Source organism: Natator depressus, chromosome 9 (assembly GCF_965152275.1).
Source record: "Natator depressus isolate rNatDep1 chromosome 9, rNatDep2.hap1, whole genome shotgun sequence".
NCBI classification, from domain to species: Eukaryota; Metazoa; Chordata; order Testudines; family Cheloniidae; genus Natator; species Natator depressus.
Window position 1 is genome coordinate 96,833,346 of NC_134242.1, and position 19,831 is coordinate 96,853,176.

The window sequence follows — 19,831 nt, forward strand, 5'->3', positions numbered from 1 at the left end:
GAAAGACAGCAAGCAGTTTTCTTCTGTCTCAGCATGCTCAGCAGGAACGATAAAGTTGGAAGAAAAATATCATTTTTCATTAGGAAATTAATGCTCATTTTCACTGGTTTAGTTTTCATCCAAGTTTCCTACGAATTTTGTTTTGTTTCTTTTCCAAATGAAAAAAAGTTAAACCACAAATTTAACTGAAGAAAGGCTGTTTGATTTTCCATTAGAAATTTTTCTGCACCAAAATTTGTTTCATTAAAAACTACTTTTCATCAAAACTGCTTTAACAAAAAGATTTTGACCAGCTCTAATGATAACCCACTTATTTACACCAACAGAGGAGAAACTAAAATCTTCTCACTGAAATTAATTAAAACACTTGTAAAAAAATGATGACATAACCCTTTCTCCCCCTTTTACAAACTCATTTAGGTAGCCAATGGTTTCTTGCACTGGTACTTTCATCTGTAACCCAGGCAGGGTTCTGAACTGCAGTTCAGCATACCTTTGTGACCTGGGATGGCTCTGAGATTAGGATAAGACGGTGATCCTGAAGGAGAGGGTGATCCTTTCCCGCCAACATGATTAGTTATAACAGGCGGTGACTGTGGTCTTCTCAACAGTGGCGACATACTGCGTCTTCTCTTTAGCGATGCTGGAGTGTTGGGGTCTCCTGGACGCTTAATTTTGTTCTGAGGCCCAGTGACAAATTCATCTGCTTCATCAATCATCATACCCTGAAAAGAGACCAGAAAGTTCTATTTGAAACAGAGATTTTCCACTGATATAACTAGAGTAAGTCTCCTAAACTCAGCTGGCTTTTAGCTGTCTGAAAACACAATGACGACATGTCTAATATGAGGTGCAGTGTTTCAAATGCACACCAGCTTAGAACGGAAAGCACTTACAACAAATGCAACATAAGCCTTTGTATCTAATTCTCTCAGACAACATACTTAGAGAATGAGAATGGTTCTGAAGTTGGAGGAATGACTCCACTCTCCACTGAACTGTCTGAAAATGTTATGGAGCCTTCCATATCATGTACTGGTGAAAAATAGCTACATATAAAGCAGGAATGTTGCTCCTCCCTACCTTCTTATCCTGTTTGAAAGGATTGCCAAATGTATGAAGCCTTTTCGGTTGGTCTGGATCAATCTCCCGAAGGGGAGAAGGCATCATCTTCAGGTATTCCTGGTAATTTCCCATTTGAGCAACAGGAACGCTGTGAAGGCAGTCTACAGTGGAACAGCATAGCATTACTTAGTCTATTTTAAAACCAAGATGATGTAAAGAACATACACATTTTAAATTGCTAGCGTTAACTCTTATGTATTCTTATCGGGCACTACGGGGCTGATGATTGATGTGGAGCACTAGGAATGATATGGCTGTCAAAGAGCTACATTTATTACTTGATTTGGACAGAAGGGATGAAGAGAAATAATTCAAATAAACTTTTATCCCAACCTCATCCTTTCCAGCCCCCACTGTGAAGTGCCCCTGAGCACCAGCTTTAAGGAGGGCCGCGGTAGGCAAATTGGAAATAGCATGCCCATCCCAGCCTCAGGCACTGACACACAAAAAAAACCCAAAAGAAAAACAACACACTTTGCCACAGAGCTCTCCCTGAAGCCTGTGTTTAAAATTTAAAGCAAGCATTGAATTCTCCTCCAGGGTAAAAGCTGAAGTATTCCTTTTGAATCCACTCCCCAGCAAGAAGACAGGTGTTCTGAACAGCATCCGAGTGACCCAGCACACCATGCACAGACAGACACGTCTGGAGCACAAGAACTCACTTCAGCATAACACCAGTGTAGTTGTTCACTGTTAGCAAGAGAAAGGTAACTATTTACCTTCATCCTGTCCAAGGATAAGCTTGTGTGTTTTCAGCAGGTTGGTTCTCATTCTAGTTAGCTGATCTAAAAGACTGCGACGAGGAATATCATAAGCATTTCTGAATGCCTGTGGCTTCAAATCCTAGTTTTAAACAAAGCATATACATGTCAATTAAGCCAACCATTTTTATCTACAGAGATAACATACAGTGGAGAATTTTAACTATGTATAAAAATTATGAAGTATGACTTCTTCATAGATGGATAGAATGTACTCTCATACGTTGCTCGCTTTAGAGATCTCTACAGGACACATTTCAGTACTAACGCTCTCAGCTCCACTGAACTAACCACTATGAAAACTCCGGAACCACCAGATGTATCTTTCTGCAAAGACTGTCACTTTAAGATGATTAGTCTTTGTTCATTTATACTTTCAAAACAGACCCACAAAGCATCTGCAGAAAAACATTATCTATTTTTCTATCCACATGTATGCCTAAACTGTAATATCAGTAACTTCTTAATTCCTTTTACTATAAACAGAAGTTTTTAAGAGCAATTACTTTATGTGAGAGACAAGCACAAGGAGACAACTGACATGCACACCCACAGTATAATGTTTACCTTGTTTAAGAGTCCTATATGGAAGCCAGCAAATTCTTTAACATTCATTTCAGCCAGTCTCAATGGAGAGTCACCAGTGATCCCTTGTAGCAGCTGCTTAAAATCCCTGCTATGAACCAGGGAGAGGCTACTGGAGTGATTTTTCACTTTAATTCCAGTCTCTTGTGGAACTTTCTTACCCACCGAACCTATTATCCTCTCCGACTCAATTTTTGTCTAAAACGGAATTACATGGTGTTAGAGAAAATCAGTAAGTATAAGTATAAAATTCTCAATTACTTTAAGAGGTCAGAGTTATAGTTTGACTCCCAACTGCTCGAGGAATTGAGAATTACATGTCCAGGGAGAGTCAGTTTCTAGGCAACCATGCCCCACTATGCCAACACAGAAAATTTCTGCTTTTAGCTAGTGCTACGGGAGTAGCGGGGTTACAAAACACTACTAGTTTTGCTGAAAGTCCAGCAGCAACAAAAAGGAAGGAAATAACTGAGGCATTTTTCTTTAAGGGAAAAATCTAAGTTGATGTCAGAACACATTGTGATACTAGTATTTAAGATAGCAGAATTATCCCGCCTCAAAAACTATATGGTTTCAGACTTTTGGGGTTGCTTGACAACTTATTTTAAGTAAAGTTCACTATACAGGGACAAGAAGACTGAAAAAAAATCATAATTCCATCATAATTCATTAAGAGTTCTTCCCTAATTTTAAAGGGCAAAGCAAGTACACAGCATTTCAGACATTAGCTGCCTTTATTCCAATGTCAATATAATGCACATTTTTATCTGAGTCATCTGTTGTGATTTCTGTGAACATTACAATAATATCCTCAAGCCATTCTGATCCTATATACCAAGTACATAATAAGAATTTGTATAAACCCTCATAAAAAATCCACCAGATGATTGAACATTCGCTAGATGTAAATACATGTGAGAAGCCTGCTTGTAACTGTTCATTTTTTGAGGTGGAGGGGTTTTTGTTATATTTAAAACTGCATTACTTCCCCAACACTGACCATAGGTTTTTAAATTACCTATTGCTAAATAATCTGATACTATTAGAATAATACCAAAAGATGCTGAGTGCTCACTCTATTGGACAATGAGAAGATAAAGGGCCTCTCAGAGAAGGGGACTGGGAAGCAAGACATCACAGGGAAAGTGTTTTCTCCATGCTGAACTTTCAAGAAAGAACTGAAGATACAGATTTGCTTTGCTTAGTGTTCTGTCTCTCTCTCTCTCTCTCTCTCTCTCTCTCTCTCTCTCTCTCTCTCACACACACACACACACACACACGATGGGAAAGGGGCTGAATGGGGGGGGGGGGGGGCGCGGAGGAAGCCAGATGACCCTGCTTCTTGTAAAATTCTTCTTTTAATATCAACTTTCAGACAAGAGCGCTATTCCGTATGGCCAAACTTTAAACATTTTGGTAACGCACATCCAGAATAGACACTTATTGCCTCAGTCTCCAATGGAGGCACAGTTTAAAGTGGCTAAGAACAAGCAACTTATTTTAGCCCGAGTGAATATTAGTAGTAGAAATACCAAGTCTAGTTGGCAACAGTCTTTAGAGTAGAAATCAAACATGTGCTTTAAAAAGGTAGCTGGAAAAAAAAACAAAACAAAAACCTCTCCTTCCCATCCCACTCTACTACATATAGAAGCCACAGTGACTGGCTCCAAAATGGTTCAGGGGTTCATCCATATAGCTATAGAGAAAGTACGATACAACACCGGAAAACCCCATAGAGATTAATTGATTTATAATCTGACCACAAACTAAATAATAAATCAATGCACTTCTAATTGCAAAGGTTTTATCAATACTACCTGTTGGCTGAGTTTTTTAAGGTAAGAGATAACACTGTAACTAAGTCCACAATCTAAATTATCTGATATCAGATTTGGAGCTCCCATCATCCTTAGGGCTTTCTTTAATGGCTATAAGGAAAACAAAATACACAACATTAAGAGAATAAATCTTAAAAAAAAAAAGTTTTAAAAAATAAAGTATAGGAAACTAGGGCACTTGGTTTAGTGCTCTAGCTTTTTGCTTTTCGAAACTAGAATTCAAGTCTATTCAAGTAACATGTGTGATGAGTTTGGTGGTCTAGCTAGCTTCCAGTGGGCTTTATGCCACATTACCAGCATACCATGCAATATGGCACCACGGGCACTTTTCACTCAAAGGTTCAGTACTAGAATAGCCGGGATGATGCAAGTCCACATAGAGGTGCATTGCCCAAGCTACGTACAAAAGCGTATGTTGTGCACACCCTCATCTGTCTGGTCAGGCCAGTTCTGTTGGTATCACTTTCTTGAGGACTAGGAATTCACACACATTAATAACTGTAAACAGTAATCTGCACACTCTAACTACAAAGGTAAAGTCTAATATTCACTTTTGACAAAGCAATTTAATCTAAAGTACATTTTCAGATTGGCACAATTTTGCAATAGAGATTTAAAATTAATCTTAAAATGTTTACTGTTGCTAGTAGCACAGAACAAGTTTGGGAATTTAAAAAAAAAAAAGTTCTATCCTTGACACACACACAAAGCAAACACAAAAGGTTTACTAACTAAAGGTTCATAGTTAGTGCTCAAAATTTAGGAAAAATGGGACAAAGAGTCCAGTTACCAGCCACCAATACTTCTACAAATGAAATATGAAAAAATACATACCAATAAGTAGTAAGGAGGCATTGTTTTTAAATAGCTGTCAAAAGCCTGTCGCCACTTCAGATTTGGCTTAAGTTTGTGAACCTTAAACAAGTCATCTGTAACAGAGAAAACAAGATTTGATTACACAGCCCCAACACTAACTTTTTGAACAACACTGTAATAAGTCAGTTTTCCTGGGGGGGCTTTCCAGGGGGCTTCCCCACAACAATTGCCCTTAATCTTAGATTCAAACGGTTTGCATCCCCCATACTAGCTACAGTTTTGACACCGGAAACCATGCCTGATATTATTACAGCAACCTTACAGTGGATATGATCTCACAAGCAAACTAAACAGGACTGTTTAAATACTGCACACAACTATCAACTGGAGGAAGGGAGAAAATATATGCATCACAGCAGTTTTATCTTCCTCAGGCTCTTTATCAGAATTCCTCAATAAAAGTAAGGATTCCCCATAACAGATCAAACCAATCCACATTAACCATGGCTGTTTCTCATATTTCAAGAAGCTTTCATGCATCTGATCTATACTAAAAGTTCAATCTTGACTTGTGATAAACTGAAAGATATGGAATTGTGGCTACATATCAGAGCAGGAGCAAGCCCTACAACATATTTATTTGCTGTACTGCTGGACAGGTTATAATTTGTAATTACTATCTCCAAACATTTGCTATTGAAGGGTATGTAGAGTTCAAAATTCTTGTGCTGTTCTGGATTAGTCCATATACTACATCATCATTTCCTGTCCTTCCACTTTATCAATTTGTGATTTCATAATCTCTGCTCAGCAGGGCTGCAGAACACTGGCAGAAAGGAAGCTAGAGAGTTTGGAGGAGATGGGGAACGGACATCCAGTAGGAGGCTGGGCAGGGCTACAGGGACATGTACAGGAGAAGGTTGTAAGAAGAAAAGACATGGCAGGGAAAGAGTTTTCTCCTTGCTGAACTTTCAGGAAGATCTATCTGAAGAGGCAGATTTTACTTGCTCAGTGCTCTACATAAATGGAACAGATGTTTCAATATTTTCTATCTTAACTACAGGTATTTTCCAATCTAAATGAATTCTGTATCAAACAAAAAAAATACCCCACTACAGCTGCTTTAGTTACTCTATTTTCTGGCCTGAAGCAAATGGGGTGAGTGTTTCAGAGGCGTTAAAGCTCCCTTTTAATCTGAACACATTTAATAATTGCCAGTATTATCTAATTAGATCTGTGAGAACTTCTTATGCTTGGATAGCTGTGATTTATTACAAATACAAAACAATCCTTTTTTGTTATATTGTAAAGAAGCCTGTTAATGTTTATATGTACTTAATTATTTCATAGTGATATTCTGATGTTTCAAATAAACTTAACCATACCGTTCATTTATATGAACTCAATGTCCTGGTGGTATGCAAGTTATGAAAACAAGAGATTCTTTCAGGAGTTGCTGTCTGCAGTACAAATATCACTATATATTTTATTGCATATGCACACACACAGCTAAATCAATGAAGAGACAAAAAAAACTGAAAAAGCGTTCAGTGTTGTGACAAAGTTGTAGTGTGAAACATAGGCCACAATAAGCCAATGATATATTTTATTACTGGTTTAGTTCCTTTCTATAAAGGAGGCTATTTTAGAATATAAAGTACATGTAGCTTAATGGTGTAACCGTTCATAAATAGTGTGATTAATATTTACAATATGCATTGGCTCAACTAGTTATGAGTACCCATACTAGCGCATGTTTGCAATCTGAGAATTTCGATGTTTGGATACCAGAGTTGCAAAATGCTGTTTCAACAAGATCGTGTGAAATGTAAACAGAGTTTTGACACAGACATTTAAGAGTGGCTGCAGAACCTTCATTCTGTTTACACTCAGGGCCTCGCAGACGGGGTTGCCAACAACAGTGCAGAATGGACAGCCAGTGTAACAATTCCTACCCTCCAAATGAGAAAGAAAATGACTACAAGTTTCAGGCAGGACATAAGAGTTGGTCTCTATCCCTCCCTTCCCCTTAGATTTCAAAGAAGGACAGGGCAGGGTAAATCAGTTACAAGAGAAAGTTCCAACATCTGGGTTAAATTAATTGTTTTGGCCTTTATCTTAGACCAATTTAAGGCAAGAAGAGTTCCAATATAATTAGTTTGTTCATAATTGTGATAAGCGGAGGAGTAAGCTCTGGGCTACTAAAAATTCATGACAATTTTGCTGGTGTGAAATTATCTGAATTTCTACATGCTCATATTTCAAGCCAGTAGTTATAACTTTTAAGCCTCTGAAATGTATTCTGCCATGGTGCTCAGTCAGGGCAGTATGCCAGCCTCTATGTAAAGAAACTTCACATCAATTTAGTTATACCATTCCTTTCATAAAAGGATACTGTCAAGCACTTAAGGGTCACAATTTAAGATTTATTATCAACAAAAAGATTAAGCCAACCCTATTCATCATATTTGTTTTAAAGATATGTCACGTTTGTCTTCAGCTATTCTCCTGCAGACAGTGGGCCAGAGCCTGCAGAATGCTGAATACCCTCTGTTTTCTGAAGTCAGTGGGATCTGAGGGCACTGAATATTTTACAAGAGGGGCTTAGAACCTTAGGATGGGTTCACATGTTTGCAAGCTAATACTATAATAATTCGAGAGACCCAAGTGTGACTAGGGACTGACTGCAAACATAGATGAAACTGACCAGTCTGTTTTCTTTACCAGGTTTAGACAAGGTTTAAAAAACAAAACACCCAACCCAGCAAATGGTGAATAGCAAATTAGAAAATTTTAAAATTCTGTGTTAGTAACAGATCAGGAAGCTGGTTTACTTTTAACTCAAGAACGTGGCAAAAAAAAGTCAACACAGTTTTAATTATACAGTAGGATCCCAATTATCTGGGCAGCCTGTGTGACAGCAAGTTTGTTCAGATAACAAGTTTGCATAATCTGAAGTTAATATAAAAATGTTTTAACAGATTAATTAAGGTAAAAAGGAAAAAAAAACACTGCATCCATTATTAGTCTGTTACATTCTGTTCAATTACACCTGTGAAAGCGTGACTTTGTTCCCCTCTAGCAACTAATCTATGTGTAGACATTTATGCGCCTTCTACTGCCTTTGAGCTAATGGACATAGTCCTTTAGTTTATGCAGTAGAGGCTCATGATTTTACATCCAAAGATCATGGCATGCTCATCCCCACAGACGGTCCAGTCAAGGGCACTGTTATATAAGTATGGAATAATCCATCACAGAGGTGCTCCCTATTAGTGTAAAAAGCAGTATCTGGCTCTGTGATACTATGCAAGAACAGTTCATTTAGCTTGCAGGGGGAGAAAAGGGCAAGTTTTGGATTTTCAAATATAAAAATCACCTCTTGAAATTTCTCAAAGTCTGTGGGAGCATCATCTGAGCTGGTCCAAGTCACAGGCTCTCCACAGAAAACCTACATTTTCTAAACCACTCAGTTTCGAGTGCGTGTAAGCACCAACGTGGGGGTTGAATTGATTTCCTTCTGGCAAATTTTCTTATCTCTTATTTCCCCATCACCTCCAATGACTCTTCAGAAGAATATCCATGACCCTGTTCTCTCATCAAAGCTAGCCCTCCACATTAGTGCCTCAGTGACTAGGATCAGTCAGGAAAGAGTTGTTTAAATTGCTCAGCCAAGATAGCACCCTAGATTTCATCAATATCCTTGATCTTTGCTGTGTTCCAATTTTAAATCCCTGGCTTCATTTATGCTTTATGGCTTTGGCCTTTCAATTAGCCTGCTCTTCTGCAGACATGGGACGAGATCTGTAAGTGCAATGGCCTTAACGATTCCATTTAAGAGATGGTGTTTCTTTGTTAGGAGAAGACATTTGGAAACTGGTGTAAGAAATTACCAAGAGAAACAGTTGCTAAGCATAGGTCAGTCATAGGATTAAAGTTCTGATGTATCAGAAAACATGACAATTCCATCCCCGGGCCCAATACATGTAATATCATGGTACATCAGAGACCTATTCAGCAGCAGAAATACCTTCAGAGGCAGATTTTTTATTTTATTGTCAGGTGAAACTTAGAGAAGCAACAGACGAGGATTGTGCTAGCTATTCTGGTGTTCTTCTGGTGTTCAGAGTGGACAGCCTGCCAAGTTAGAACACTATGATTGTCTGGCATTCAGTACAAGTAGGAGGTAGAGTATGCATGTGCCAGATGCACTAGTACATCCCACATGGTCACTCTTTGGCTTTGTAAAAGCAAGGGTTTCCTTTTCTGAACCACAGACCAGAGTTTTGTCAGCCAGACACCAATACTATTAACTTGCTCAGATCAAACCATCACACTGGACTGTTTGGCTCCACTCTCCCATAAATGGCCACACCTTTCAGTTGCACCCACTGGTTCCCTGCAAAGCTTCAGAGTCCTGAGTCCATGTCTTAAAATTGAGAAACATCCCTTGCCATGAATAAGCCCCTATATATTGCCTATCGTCAGGTGCAACTGAAGCATGCACGCTCTTTAAGCTGGGGGCCAGATATAGAATCCACACTTCGGCTCCTGAGAAGCAAAAAAAAGATAAGCTGTCAAGTCTCTAACTGTGGTACGATTTTACATCTTCTAGTCATTGGTCCCAGCAATTCACTTCACCAACTTGGCAAAATCTTCCATTTTCTTTAGTGTTCTTAACACTGGTATTCACAGGTTTCCTCATGCCATACTTGCTCTGCCTCGTTTTCAGGCCTGTCTGCTGTGTTCCAGGATGTCAAATTAAAACCTTCCCTTACCCACCAATGGAAGAGTGGGAATAAACGAATGCAAGAAAGAATAGTCTTGTAAGCAACTAACAACACTTAAAACACACAAGTTCTTGAAAACTTCTTGACAGACCAGGGGGCCAATAAATTATATAGGGTGGTTATCTTCTTGTACGGTACAATTTCCTCCCCTCCCCGCAATCATGGAAAAAAGGGGAGGGGGAAAATTTATCTGCATTCCACCGTGAGCATCAATGTTTCTCTCATTCCCCAGATGCAGAGCTCTTCCAATAGAAAGGTGGACACAGGAAACATTAAAATAGCTCTTAGAGCAACAAGAGAAGTCGTGGGTGACTAGAGCAAGTTACTCTTCCTTCTCCCCTGTAGAACATCAAAACCCTGCTGATCAGAAAAAGGAAAGACTGGTTTATGTAATCAAACCAATCTTCTTGCTGTTTTTTTAAATACAAAAACCCCACATATCAAAGATGTCAAGTATCTTTACAAGTGTCTTTGAAAAGATTTACGAGTGTACTGTCAGTTGGTAAGCATTTGGCAATTTCTCCCATTGATCTGAGGATATAAATTCCGCAAAAAAGGCTTCGTTTTAGGTTCATGCAGAATGGTCACGGAACCTAATTTCACCAAGCCTCCCATTCCATGGATGGAAGTGTTCAAAACAGCTCAAGATACATACACTGGATATGTCATCACCGTACCTCCATGGTAAACATCCTGTTTACGACTCATGCATTTGAAAAGCCCCACCCTGTCATTTAAACAGCACCATGCAGTTTAAATTTTACAGATAAGGTACACCATGTGCTTGAGGTAGTGAGCAGCAGAAGAGCACTGCACATGTTGCAGAGGCGCCTCTCGCACATTCCTGTTTTCCACACATAATGGGAAGACTTTTCACCTCTCAAAATAGGGTGGGGGAAGAAGTGGCAGATCAAAATGACTACACCAAGTTTATTTGTATCCACTGATGGCCTCAGCTGGACTAGCAGATCTGCAATAGAAGTGGCAGTTCATCTGATTTGGTAGCAACCAGCTCTCAGAAAGCAAGCATTTTTAGACTGAACTGCAAGTCCTAGGTGTTGGAATCAATATCAGGCTGACATACAAGCCATGAGTTAACGTTTTCAACTAAGAGAAGTGCTGATTTGCTGGTGGATTATGATGAGGTGATAAGGTGTATTAGGAATATAAACAAACATTCTTGCACCTTTTTCTTGCCAGAATAATGTATGTGACTGTTCCATATAATACGAGAAATAATGTTTTAAAGTTTAATATTTCTTATCCTAAATCTTCACTGTTATTTTGTATAATTTTTAAAACACACTGGCTCTATAAATAAAAGAAACAATAGCACCTGGGAAGCAATTCCCTCTGCCGTTAGCATTTTGCCATGGGAACCAAAGTCTTTACACTATAGCTATTACAGGACCTATTCATGCACCACTTCTCTCGTACCATCTTGCCTGTGGAAAGCAAGCTCATCATGAAAATGAAACATTTCGTCCTCAAGGGGAAATGCTGGCTGCTTCGTTGCTCTAGACCTGCTTGCTGGTTGCTACTCTAAATTGCAGTAGTTGACTTCTCTCTCCCTAACACCCCTAAAAAGTCCTGCATCTGACCTTCCAGCCAAAAGTAGGATGCCACAAGAGCAACTGCAAAAAAATGGAGATACCACAGCCTACATGAGGGAAAAGAATGGAGGTTGAAGCTTACTCCAGGTTAAGGAAGAGGCTACGTGTCTAGGAGGTGAACAGCATCAAACATGCACTGGAAGCAGGTAGCTCTCCTCCTCTGCTGGAGAGAAAAAAAAAAGGGAGAGGGGGTATGAAAATCCTCTCCTCCCAAATTATATTTAAGAGTTTGCAACATTCTATACTCTCTGATCTCCATTATTTTAACCAATAAATTTAGGCAGCACATTAGCCAACCTTATTTTTATGCTGTTAAACTGTCCGATGTACTGTATTACCTACCTAGCAGAGGAAGTAAAGCAGGATAGTTGTAAGGCATCACAAAGAGGTTTACACAGGTTAAAGTAGTGCTTGCTTTTAAATACCCAAATGGATGGCCAAGTTCACTGTATTTTCCACTGTTACTCACAAATACCTGATAAAGAACATAAGAAACACTGTTATATTTAAAACAAAACATTCTAAAAAGTTGCACATTTATCAGAATAAGTGCAATCTGATTTTTGACTCTTTTTAAAGGGGAGAAGGGGAAAACGCTAGAAAATTGCCGAGTTTGATTTTACCTGTGTACATATAATTGGACATGCACTTAGACTTGTAAATTACATACATTAGAGATGCAAAGATACTTAGTCATTTAGTCTATCCCGGCAGGGTGGGATTGCTCTCCAGAGCATATTTTCTAGTGATTTGTCGACACTATATTTAATTACTCAAGGGAAGTAATGGACGCTCCATTGCTTGACACCATTTAACAGGCTATACCTGATCTCTGTTGCAGGTAGATTTTTTAATAATTTGATTTATAAAGTTATCTCCCTAAAACACATGCACAATTGATAAAAAGCCTGATTTTTCATTCTTCGATACATTGACACAAACTCTCAAACTAAGGAGATATTGCTAATTTGTAAACATGAGAGTTAATCAGAGCATTAATCCTCAGAAGACTGATTATTAAGATACGAACTTCTCTTAAATTTGGAGGATGCCAATATTCTAGAGGTTGTAACCATGACGTGGAGTACTAAGTTTGAGAAACAGACACTCTCTATTAGTGGCAATATACAGAAGTACAAGAAAGTCCCATTTAGAATGTACTATTTACTCTTACAGGGACACAGTCAACAAAAATCACTTTTTTCTGCAGATTTGTCTACTAATGTTACAAGAAAACTTAAGGTTGTTGTAAATGAAAAAAAAAATCCACTATTTTTCCAGGTTTTTTAACTTTTGTGCATTCAACAGCACTTGGAGTATAGCTTGTCAAATAGTTCCCACTGTAATTAGTCATTTTCCCTTGTCTGAGCGGGTCTTTCACACAACTTGGGAAAGAAAAGCCGTTTAAATAAACTAGAGAGATTCATTCACAAAATTTGTCAGGGGAACTGAGGGGCAGATGAGATAGCCAAGCATGCTTTAAAGCCATTATTTGGAATTCACTGGATTGACTGCATTCCCTCAGTTTTTTTCTAGGCAACACTGTGATTTATTTTATTGTTGGTTACACTTACAAATAAATGGTAAAAGTAATTTGGAAGTTAGAGATTTTAACATCTCTCTGCACTTCCATGTGGTTTCCAAATTCTTTCTAGGTAATGAAATGGTCCCAAATTACCACAGTACCTCACGTATATTAAATGAATTCATCTTCACAACAGATCCCTGTGAGGGAGGAGAATCCCATTTACAGAGAGGGAACTAAAGCACACATAAATTAAGGACTTGTCTACACTACAGGGACTATAGCGGCATAGCTACAGCACCGCAGCTATGCCAGAATAACCCTGTAGCATAGATGCAGCCTACGCTGACACACAGGTTTTCCCTGCGCAACAGTAGCTAGGTCAACAAAAGGCATTCATCTGTGGATCTAGCTGCATCAAACACTGAAGGTGAAGTTGGCATAGCTACAATACTCAAGGTGCACCACAGCTATATCGTCCTAAATTCTAAGACATGGTGTACACCAGTGTCTCTCAACCTTTTTATACCAGGGACTGGCTTTGCTGCCTTCCTGAACTGTGTCAGGCATCTCAGGGACCAGTGACGGTCCAATCACCCAAGCACTTGCGCCACTGCAGCACTGTAAGTGTAGACAAGCCCTAAATGTAGACTGGGTCTAAGTGACTTGCCACAGGCCACGCAGAAGAAGCCTCCACAGGACCAATCCAGTGCATTAAGCATGAGGTATGAATTGGATGGGAGAAGTTAAAGCCACTGCTTACCACACAGTACATTAGAATTTGTGTCACTTAAATAACATCTAAGAGTTCTAATAGAAATCAATAATCTCTTTCTTTTCCAACACGCAAATGACAAGTTGCATTTCATCTGAGTGTGGAACCTGGGGGACACATTTGCCACTGAAATGCTAGGACTTCAAAACAGAACTAAATGAATTGATGAAGCCTGTAGTGGCATCACCTCTTCAAAGGCTTGAAAAATCTAGTCAGAACGGAAAGGCAATTGCCATCTTTACATATTTCCTCAACTCAACTCAGCAGAACAGTGTAACAGACATACCTCTTGCCTTCTTGCAGGTTTACACAAATTAACGTAGCACTGCCTAGGGATTCCTATTGACTTTATAATAATCAAATAAAGGCAAATACCTGCCAGCAGGCATGGGGAGACTTTCGTTCCAAGATGTACTGCGTTAAGGGCGAAGGTTCAAGTTCATATTTGTCAAAAGGAAGCTTGTCTATTACCATTGGCTCACAATCTACACAGGAGAACCTCACAACAGGATGAGCTGTGCGTGGCGGCTAAGAGAAGGAAGAAAAAAGATTCATGACGTAGAGTCCACCAACTGCCTGATGTTAAAGATAATCAGGTTAATTCTTTAATGCTAGTAACTGCCACCCAGAAATTTGCTTTTTTCTTTTATTTAATATAGCTCCAATCTAAGGTACTATTTTAAAGTATTCCACTTTTGATACTACGTTCTTTTTAATAAATCAAATCAAGCTGTATTACTAAACACAGATGAATAAAATCATTTAGTAAACGAACAGCTGACATGCAGTAATGCACCTCCTCCCATACACACCCTTTATTTCTCACTAGCCTTCAACACTTAAAAAAACAAACAAGTTAATCATCAAGTTTTGACAATAGCAGAAGGTGAAATTCCTACCATGTGATCCAGATGAATCAAGATAATGGACTATTAACTAAATCATTCACAAGTTATTGAACAACATTGGCACACTATTCCCTCCTAACCCACAAGGGGGGGGGAAATGTAGTTAATATTAAAAAATTTTAAATATTTCAAGTCCTAAATCCCAGTCAATCTACAAAGTGCACAAATACATGATTTAAAGAAAACCTGAACTCTTTCTCTCAGCCTGCTGTTCACAGAAATCCGTGTCTGAGAGCGTATCCACTTGGCCAATACAATTGCTCAAAATGTTCCCTAGTGATTGATTCTCCCCCCCCCCCCCCCCCGCAAGGAAAAACTAGCACCTTGAGCAAATCGCACAAGTGCAGAAACAGAACATGCCCACTTCGAAGGGATAGATCTATGAAAAAAAGGCTGCTAGGTCAAGCCAATAACCAACAAAATGACTGAATGTTTCAGAAAAGAGCAAGCACATGCTGCATGTTCCCATGATTATCTAGAGGATGCAATTATTTGCTTCCTTCACTGCCACAACTTGGCCTGCTAGGAAGAGAAGAATCATATACATGGAGTCCTGCTACGTACCAGGAAGAGTGATTCCACAAAAAGGAACATCAAAAATGCACTACATCTTCTAACCCCCTTTGCTGAGATAGTTTAAGACTCCATGGCTCTACTTTCTACTCCCATTTTTAAAAAACACTTTAAATAATTTAGTTCAAAGTATAATTTTGACTCAATATTTTGAAAACTTCATTTCCACAGTCGCAAAATGCAAAGATACTGAATTAAAACTTGATTGATGCAATATTTAAACTATTAAAAGAACTAGTTTACTGAATGGAAAATTTATTGCAATAAACTTTCCGGATCCAGAAGTGATGTGGGATGCAATTTCTAGACTTGTCTTCACCAATCAGCATCATGGAGAGTCAATTCATTTTTTTAGTGAAAGCCAGACCATAAGCAAGCCTGGGGTAATTTACTGTTCATTTAAGAGCTCTCTATCCGATCAGGAGATGTGGAATCCTTTTCTTTAGTTGGTTTTACTTACCAGAGTTGGTGAATTCTGATCAGGCCAAAATGACTCTGGAATTGGCCAATGCCCAACAGGAACACCAGTTTTAGGGTTAGGTCGTACATAAATGAGTTTATGACAACTATGCCACGGTTGAGAAGCAAATGAATTGATGGGCCTGGGTGAATCAACAAGTCCATCTAAAATTTAAACAAAGCAAAAAAAAATAAAATGAAAAATAAAAAGCTACATGGCATGCATTTGTTTCCCAGGAAGTTCTCTTATTAAACAACCAATGTCCCATTTAATTTGTTTCAAAGATGCCAATGTGTGTCTTAACATCAAGGCTGAACATCTACATCAGCATGTAAAATGGCATAATTTAAAGTCACTTTAAGAACATGTTTGCCCACACTCTACAGTCCTGCTCCAGCTACACAGCAATTCAACTAAGTGCAGCACTGCTTGCTCAGCGTATTACACAAAATGAAGTTGGTTTAGACTCAGTATTACGTACGTGCTTTAAAAATGGTACAGTATACAAGTCTAGAATCTCTGACACTGCCCTGGCTACAAAAACAGGTCACTGACATTTTATAGTCTCACTGAAGGTGATACAGTATACAGGGAATAATGTTAGTATTAGCTGAAATTAAATGGGAAAACTTCTCCAGGGAAAGACAAAATTTTTAGAGGTGCAAAATGTACCCTATGGCAATAGATTCAGTCTTAATTTTCAGCAGTCTGTTGAAGTTCCTAATGCCTTATTAGTAAGTCATTTCACTCCTCTCCTCCTCCACAGAAATGCAAGTTTAAGGGTTTTGTATCAGTTAGCGTATTATGTCCTATTACCTCACGTACATTCCCCCATTTTATATTAAAACTGAAACAGTTAAAATAAGTTCAGATTTCACAAAACCTAGATGTGGGTTTGGAACATGGCTCGACAAGGTACAGGTGCATAGCTAAGCTTGCCAGCCTAGTTTCCAGCATTTGTCACAGGTATATGCTTTTGATTTGATTTGTTTCAGGAATAGTTGACTGGTATTACAGAACATGCCCTTCTGTTACAGAACAATTCATTTCTCCATTTTTTGTAGCGTGCACTACAATAATTTGAAGAGCACTAACACTGCTACGTTTCCCCATACCAGAAACTTCTGCTGCTCTTGGTTTAGACTGAACATATTTGCTTCCTTGACGCACACCAAGTCTGAGCTCTCTTGACACTTTTGTGCTACGTTGATACTTACACTCTACTGTTTTATAGCTTCGGATAAAAGAGAAAAAAAAAAAAAAAAAAAAAAACACCACCACCACTAAATCAAGTTCATCCAGTTACTTTCCCATACAAGAGCAAACTTGTGACTCCAGTGTCCAGATCAGCAGATGTCAGGGACTTTGCTTAGTGCCAACTTGGACTGCACAGGATGCCGGGGGCTAGTCTAAAATATTCTCCCAAGTAGATGAAAAGGCATTATGAGGAAAAACAGGCAGGCAGGCAAACAGGAGAGAAAGGCAGGGGGGAAAAAACGTGGCTCAGAATGAAAGTAAGGGTGATAGATGATCACAGTAGAATGCCTAAAGGACCCCCCAAAAGCAATAGATACTCTTGAAGACACGTAGAGTATGCAAGTAGAACAAAAAAATCAAGTTTACTTTTAAGTGTATGATTTTCTATGCATGTAAGTTGTAGGGAAAGAGTCTTCCTAAACATGCCAAAGGATCAGTTTCTTTCCTCAATTTTAGATGTCGAGTTCTGCAAGTCTGAACAAATTGCCCCATGATCAACAAATGTATTTTCCCCCCCCCACACTCTCCCTTCCTGTCCGGGCACATAAATTTTCACTTGCAGTTAGGAAAGAAAAGTTTCGATCCATCACAGGGTGATCAGTTTCAAGCAGCACAATGCCAAAAACATTAAAAAACAGACACCTTTACAGTGTATCCATTTAAAACCGAGTCTGAAGTATTTTTTTTAAAAAGTCCACTATAGCACCTAAACAAAAAAAATCAATAGAATTACATTTTCTTTTTCCCTATTCATTCTGTGGATTTGACAGCACATATATATAGTTAGTTTCCTCTGTTTCTGAGGTTCACCGTACCGAACGTAGGGAGAGAGAAGCCATTAAGGGGGGAAAAATGTGAATGGTAAAGCCACAGAAGTTGGCAGGTGCAGTACCTGAAAGCCCTCTCTACACCCCCCAAATGACTAGATTTCAAATAGGCAGTATCTTCAAGACTGATTAAATTCTGTTGCTTGTAACATACTGAAGAATCCTTAATGATGATACACGGTGGTATTCTTCAAGAACTGAAAATCTAGCAGGTGTCTTTTGCAGTTGCTTTCAAAGGCCTTGTCTACAGTGGGTAAAACAAAGGTGTATTTTTCACATATGCAACATATGTTAAAATGCACCTTCCTTCAGCGTAGAGACAGCCTGAGAGCACCAAGGGTTTGTCAACACCAGACATTTTGACCTCAAGTTCACTGACTGGCAATTAACTCTAACTAGTTCATGTGTTTCAAAAGGCTAGCATGTACACTCCCAAACATTTGTTTCAGGATACGTGTTGCTCTTTACCCTAGGCTGACCCCAAGTAAATCAACATTAGCTTTTACGAACATACTGAAGACCTCAAGTTACTAGAGGGTGAGTTAACTCTGGTAAAGTCTAGTGAAGCCCAAATAAAATTCACACACAGCTCAAATTTATTTAAAAAAAAAAAAAAAAAAAAAAAAAAAGAAGTTCTTACGATAGATTTTGAGGTATTTAAAAAAATAAACAGCTTTATATATTGTCAGCCCTATACCGCTTTGAAAATCTACATAGCATTCACAAGACTGGTGTGCATAATGCATGCAGGATGCTTTCCAATTATTTCAACACAGTACAGTTATTAATGCCTCTACTACTTCTGTTGATGAGAGACAAAAGCTTTCAACTTTGTTGTATATGGTACCAAGCTCTTCTTCAGCTCTGTGTGACTCAAAAGCTTGTCTCTCTCCCCAACAGATGTTGGTCAAGTACAAGATATTACCTCACCCACTTTGTCTCTCTAGTAACTGTCAGTCCCAGGATACAACTACACTGCATCCACTATTTACAACAGGAATAAGTAGCAATGCTGGATATTTCTGTCTTTTGAGCTGTGGTTCCTCAGTCAACAAGATAGCAAGCAATAATGGCATTTCATTCCTAAGACAAGATCGTTTAAGGAAAAAGCTCAGATACCATACACATTAAGGATCTACACTGAGCTTACAAAGCAACAAAAAACAAAACACTTGTACATAGATTACAGCTACAGAGATGGAAGTGAATAGTTACTGTACCTTCTCCAATGGGAGCTGGGTCTGGTCCTGATTTTTCGAAGTTAATAACAACACCACTCTGAACTTTTTGAACTAGAGATTCTAAACACTGATTCAACATTCTCTGTGTCCGCACACAATAGGAGCGACCTATAAGTAAGAGAAGAGCAATGCAGCGAAAGTCTGAAAATAAGTCTCAGCAAACCTTAATTGTGTAAGTAAGGAAGGATACTGTTTATTCTAAAAATAAAAATTATATTATATGTCAAGGCTCTTTCAACTTTATGTGGAATCACCACCGCAGTGTTGCTGCTTTAGTGACAAACTCAAATCATCAACAGACATGGCACAATACTTCCACAGTGCAAACAATACAGACTGTGAAAGCCAAGTTGGTCTTTTCCATCCTGTGCATTATCACCAACAACACAGGCTTTGCAGGCCAAAAAAGCCTTCAGTGACAATGGTGTAGACCCACTGGAGCCAGTGGGTTCGCACAGCTCAGTGCTGTTGATGATGCTTCTGTTCATTCGTGTGTAATTCATTCCTTTTAGCTGTGTTAGCACCAGAAGGTTAATGAAGTAAACATTAGTTATTAAAGGAAGCAGGTTTTACTGAATACATAAGGAATAGATCTGATGAGTGAGATTGTTTCATTTTTAATCACTTTTCAAAGAAGACGACCAGCCTTTTATAAAGAAAGGGGAAGGGATTACAAAGCTTAACATGAAAAAAGTGAAAAGCTGTCAGATTTAAAAGAGCCAGTATTTTTTAATTTT

At 38.7% G+C, this 19,831-nt stretch overlaps 1 protein-coding gene across 1 annotated transcript in view; it reads right to left on the bottom strand.

Annotated features, from left to right (window-relative positions):
• Nucleotides 1-19,831, bottom strand: part of LOC141993263 (integrator complex subunit 6-like) — a 53,245-nt gene that overhangs the window by 6,884 nt on the left and 26,530 nt on the right. The window contains exons 6-15 of the mRNA XM_074962727.1: nt 19,074-19,202; nt 15,770-15,933; nt 14,204-14,356; nt 11,871-12,003; nt 5,144-5,238; nt 4,289-4,399; nt 2,454-2,669; nt 1,845-1,968; nt 1,084-1,226; nt 494-725 (exon numbers count right to left, since the gene is read on the bottom strand). Coding sequence (XP_074818828.1) covers nt 494-725; nt 1,084-1,226; nt 1,845-1,968; nt 2,454-2,669; nt 4,289-4,399; nt 5,144-5,238; nt 11,871-12,003; nt 14,204-14,356; nt 15,770-15,933; nt 19,074-19,202 — 1,500 coding nt within the window. The remainder of the gene's footprint in view (nt 1-493; nt 726-1,083; nt 1,227-1,844; nt 1,969-2,453; nt 2,670-4,288; nt 4,400-5,143; nt 5,239-11,870; nt 12,004-14,203; nt 14,357-15,769; nt 15,934-19,073; nt 19,203-19,831) is intronic.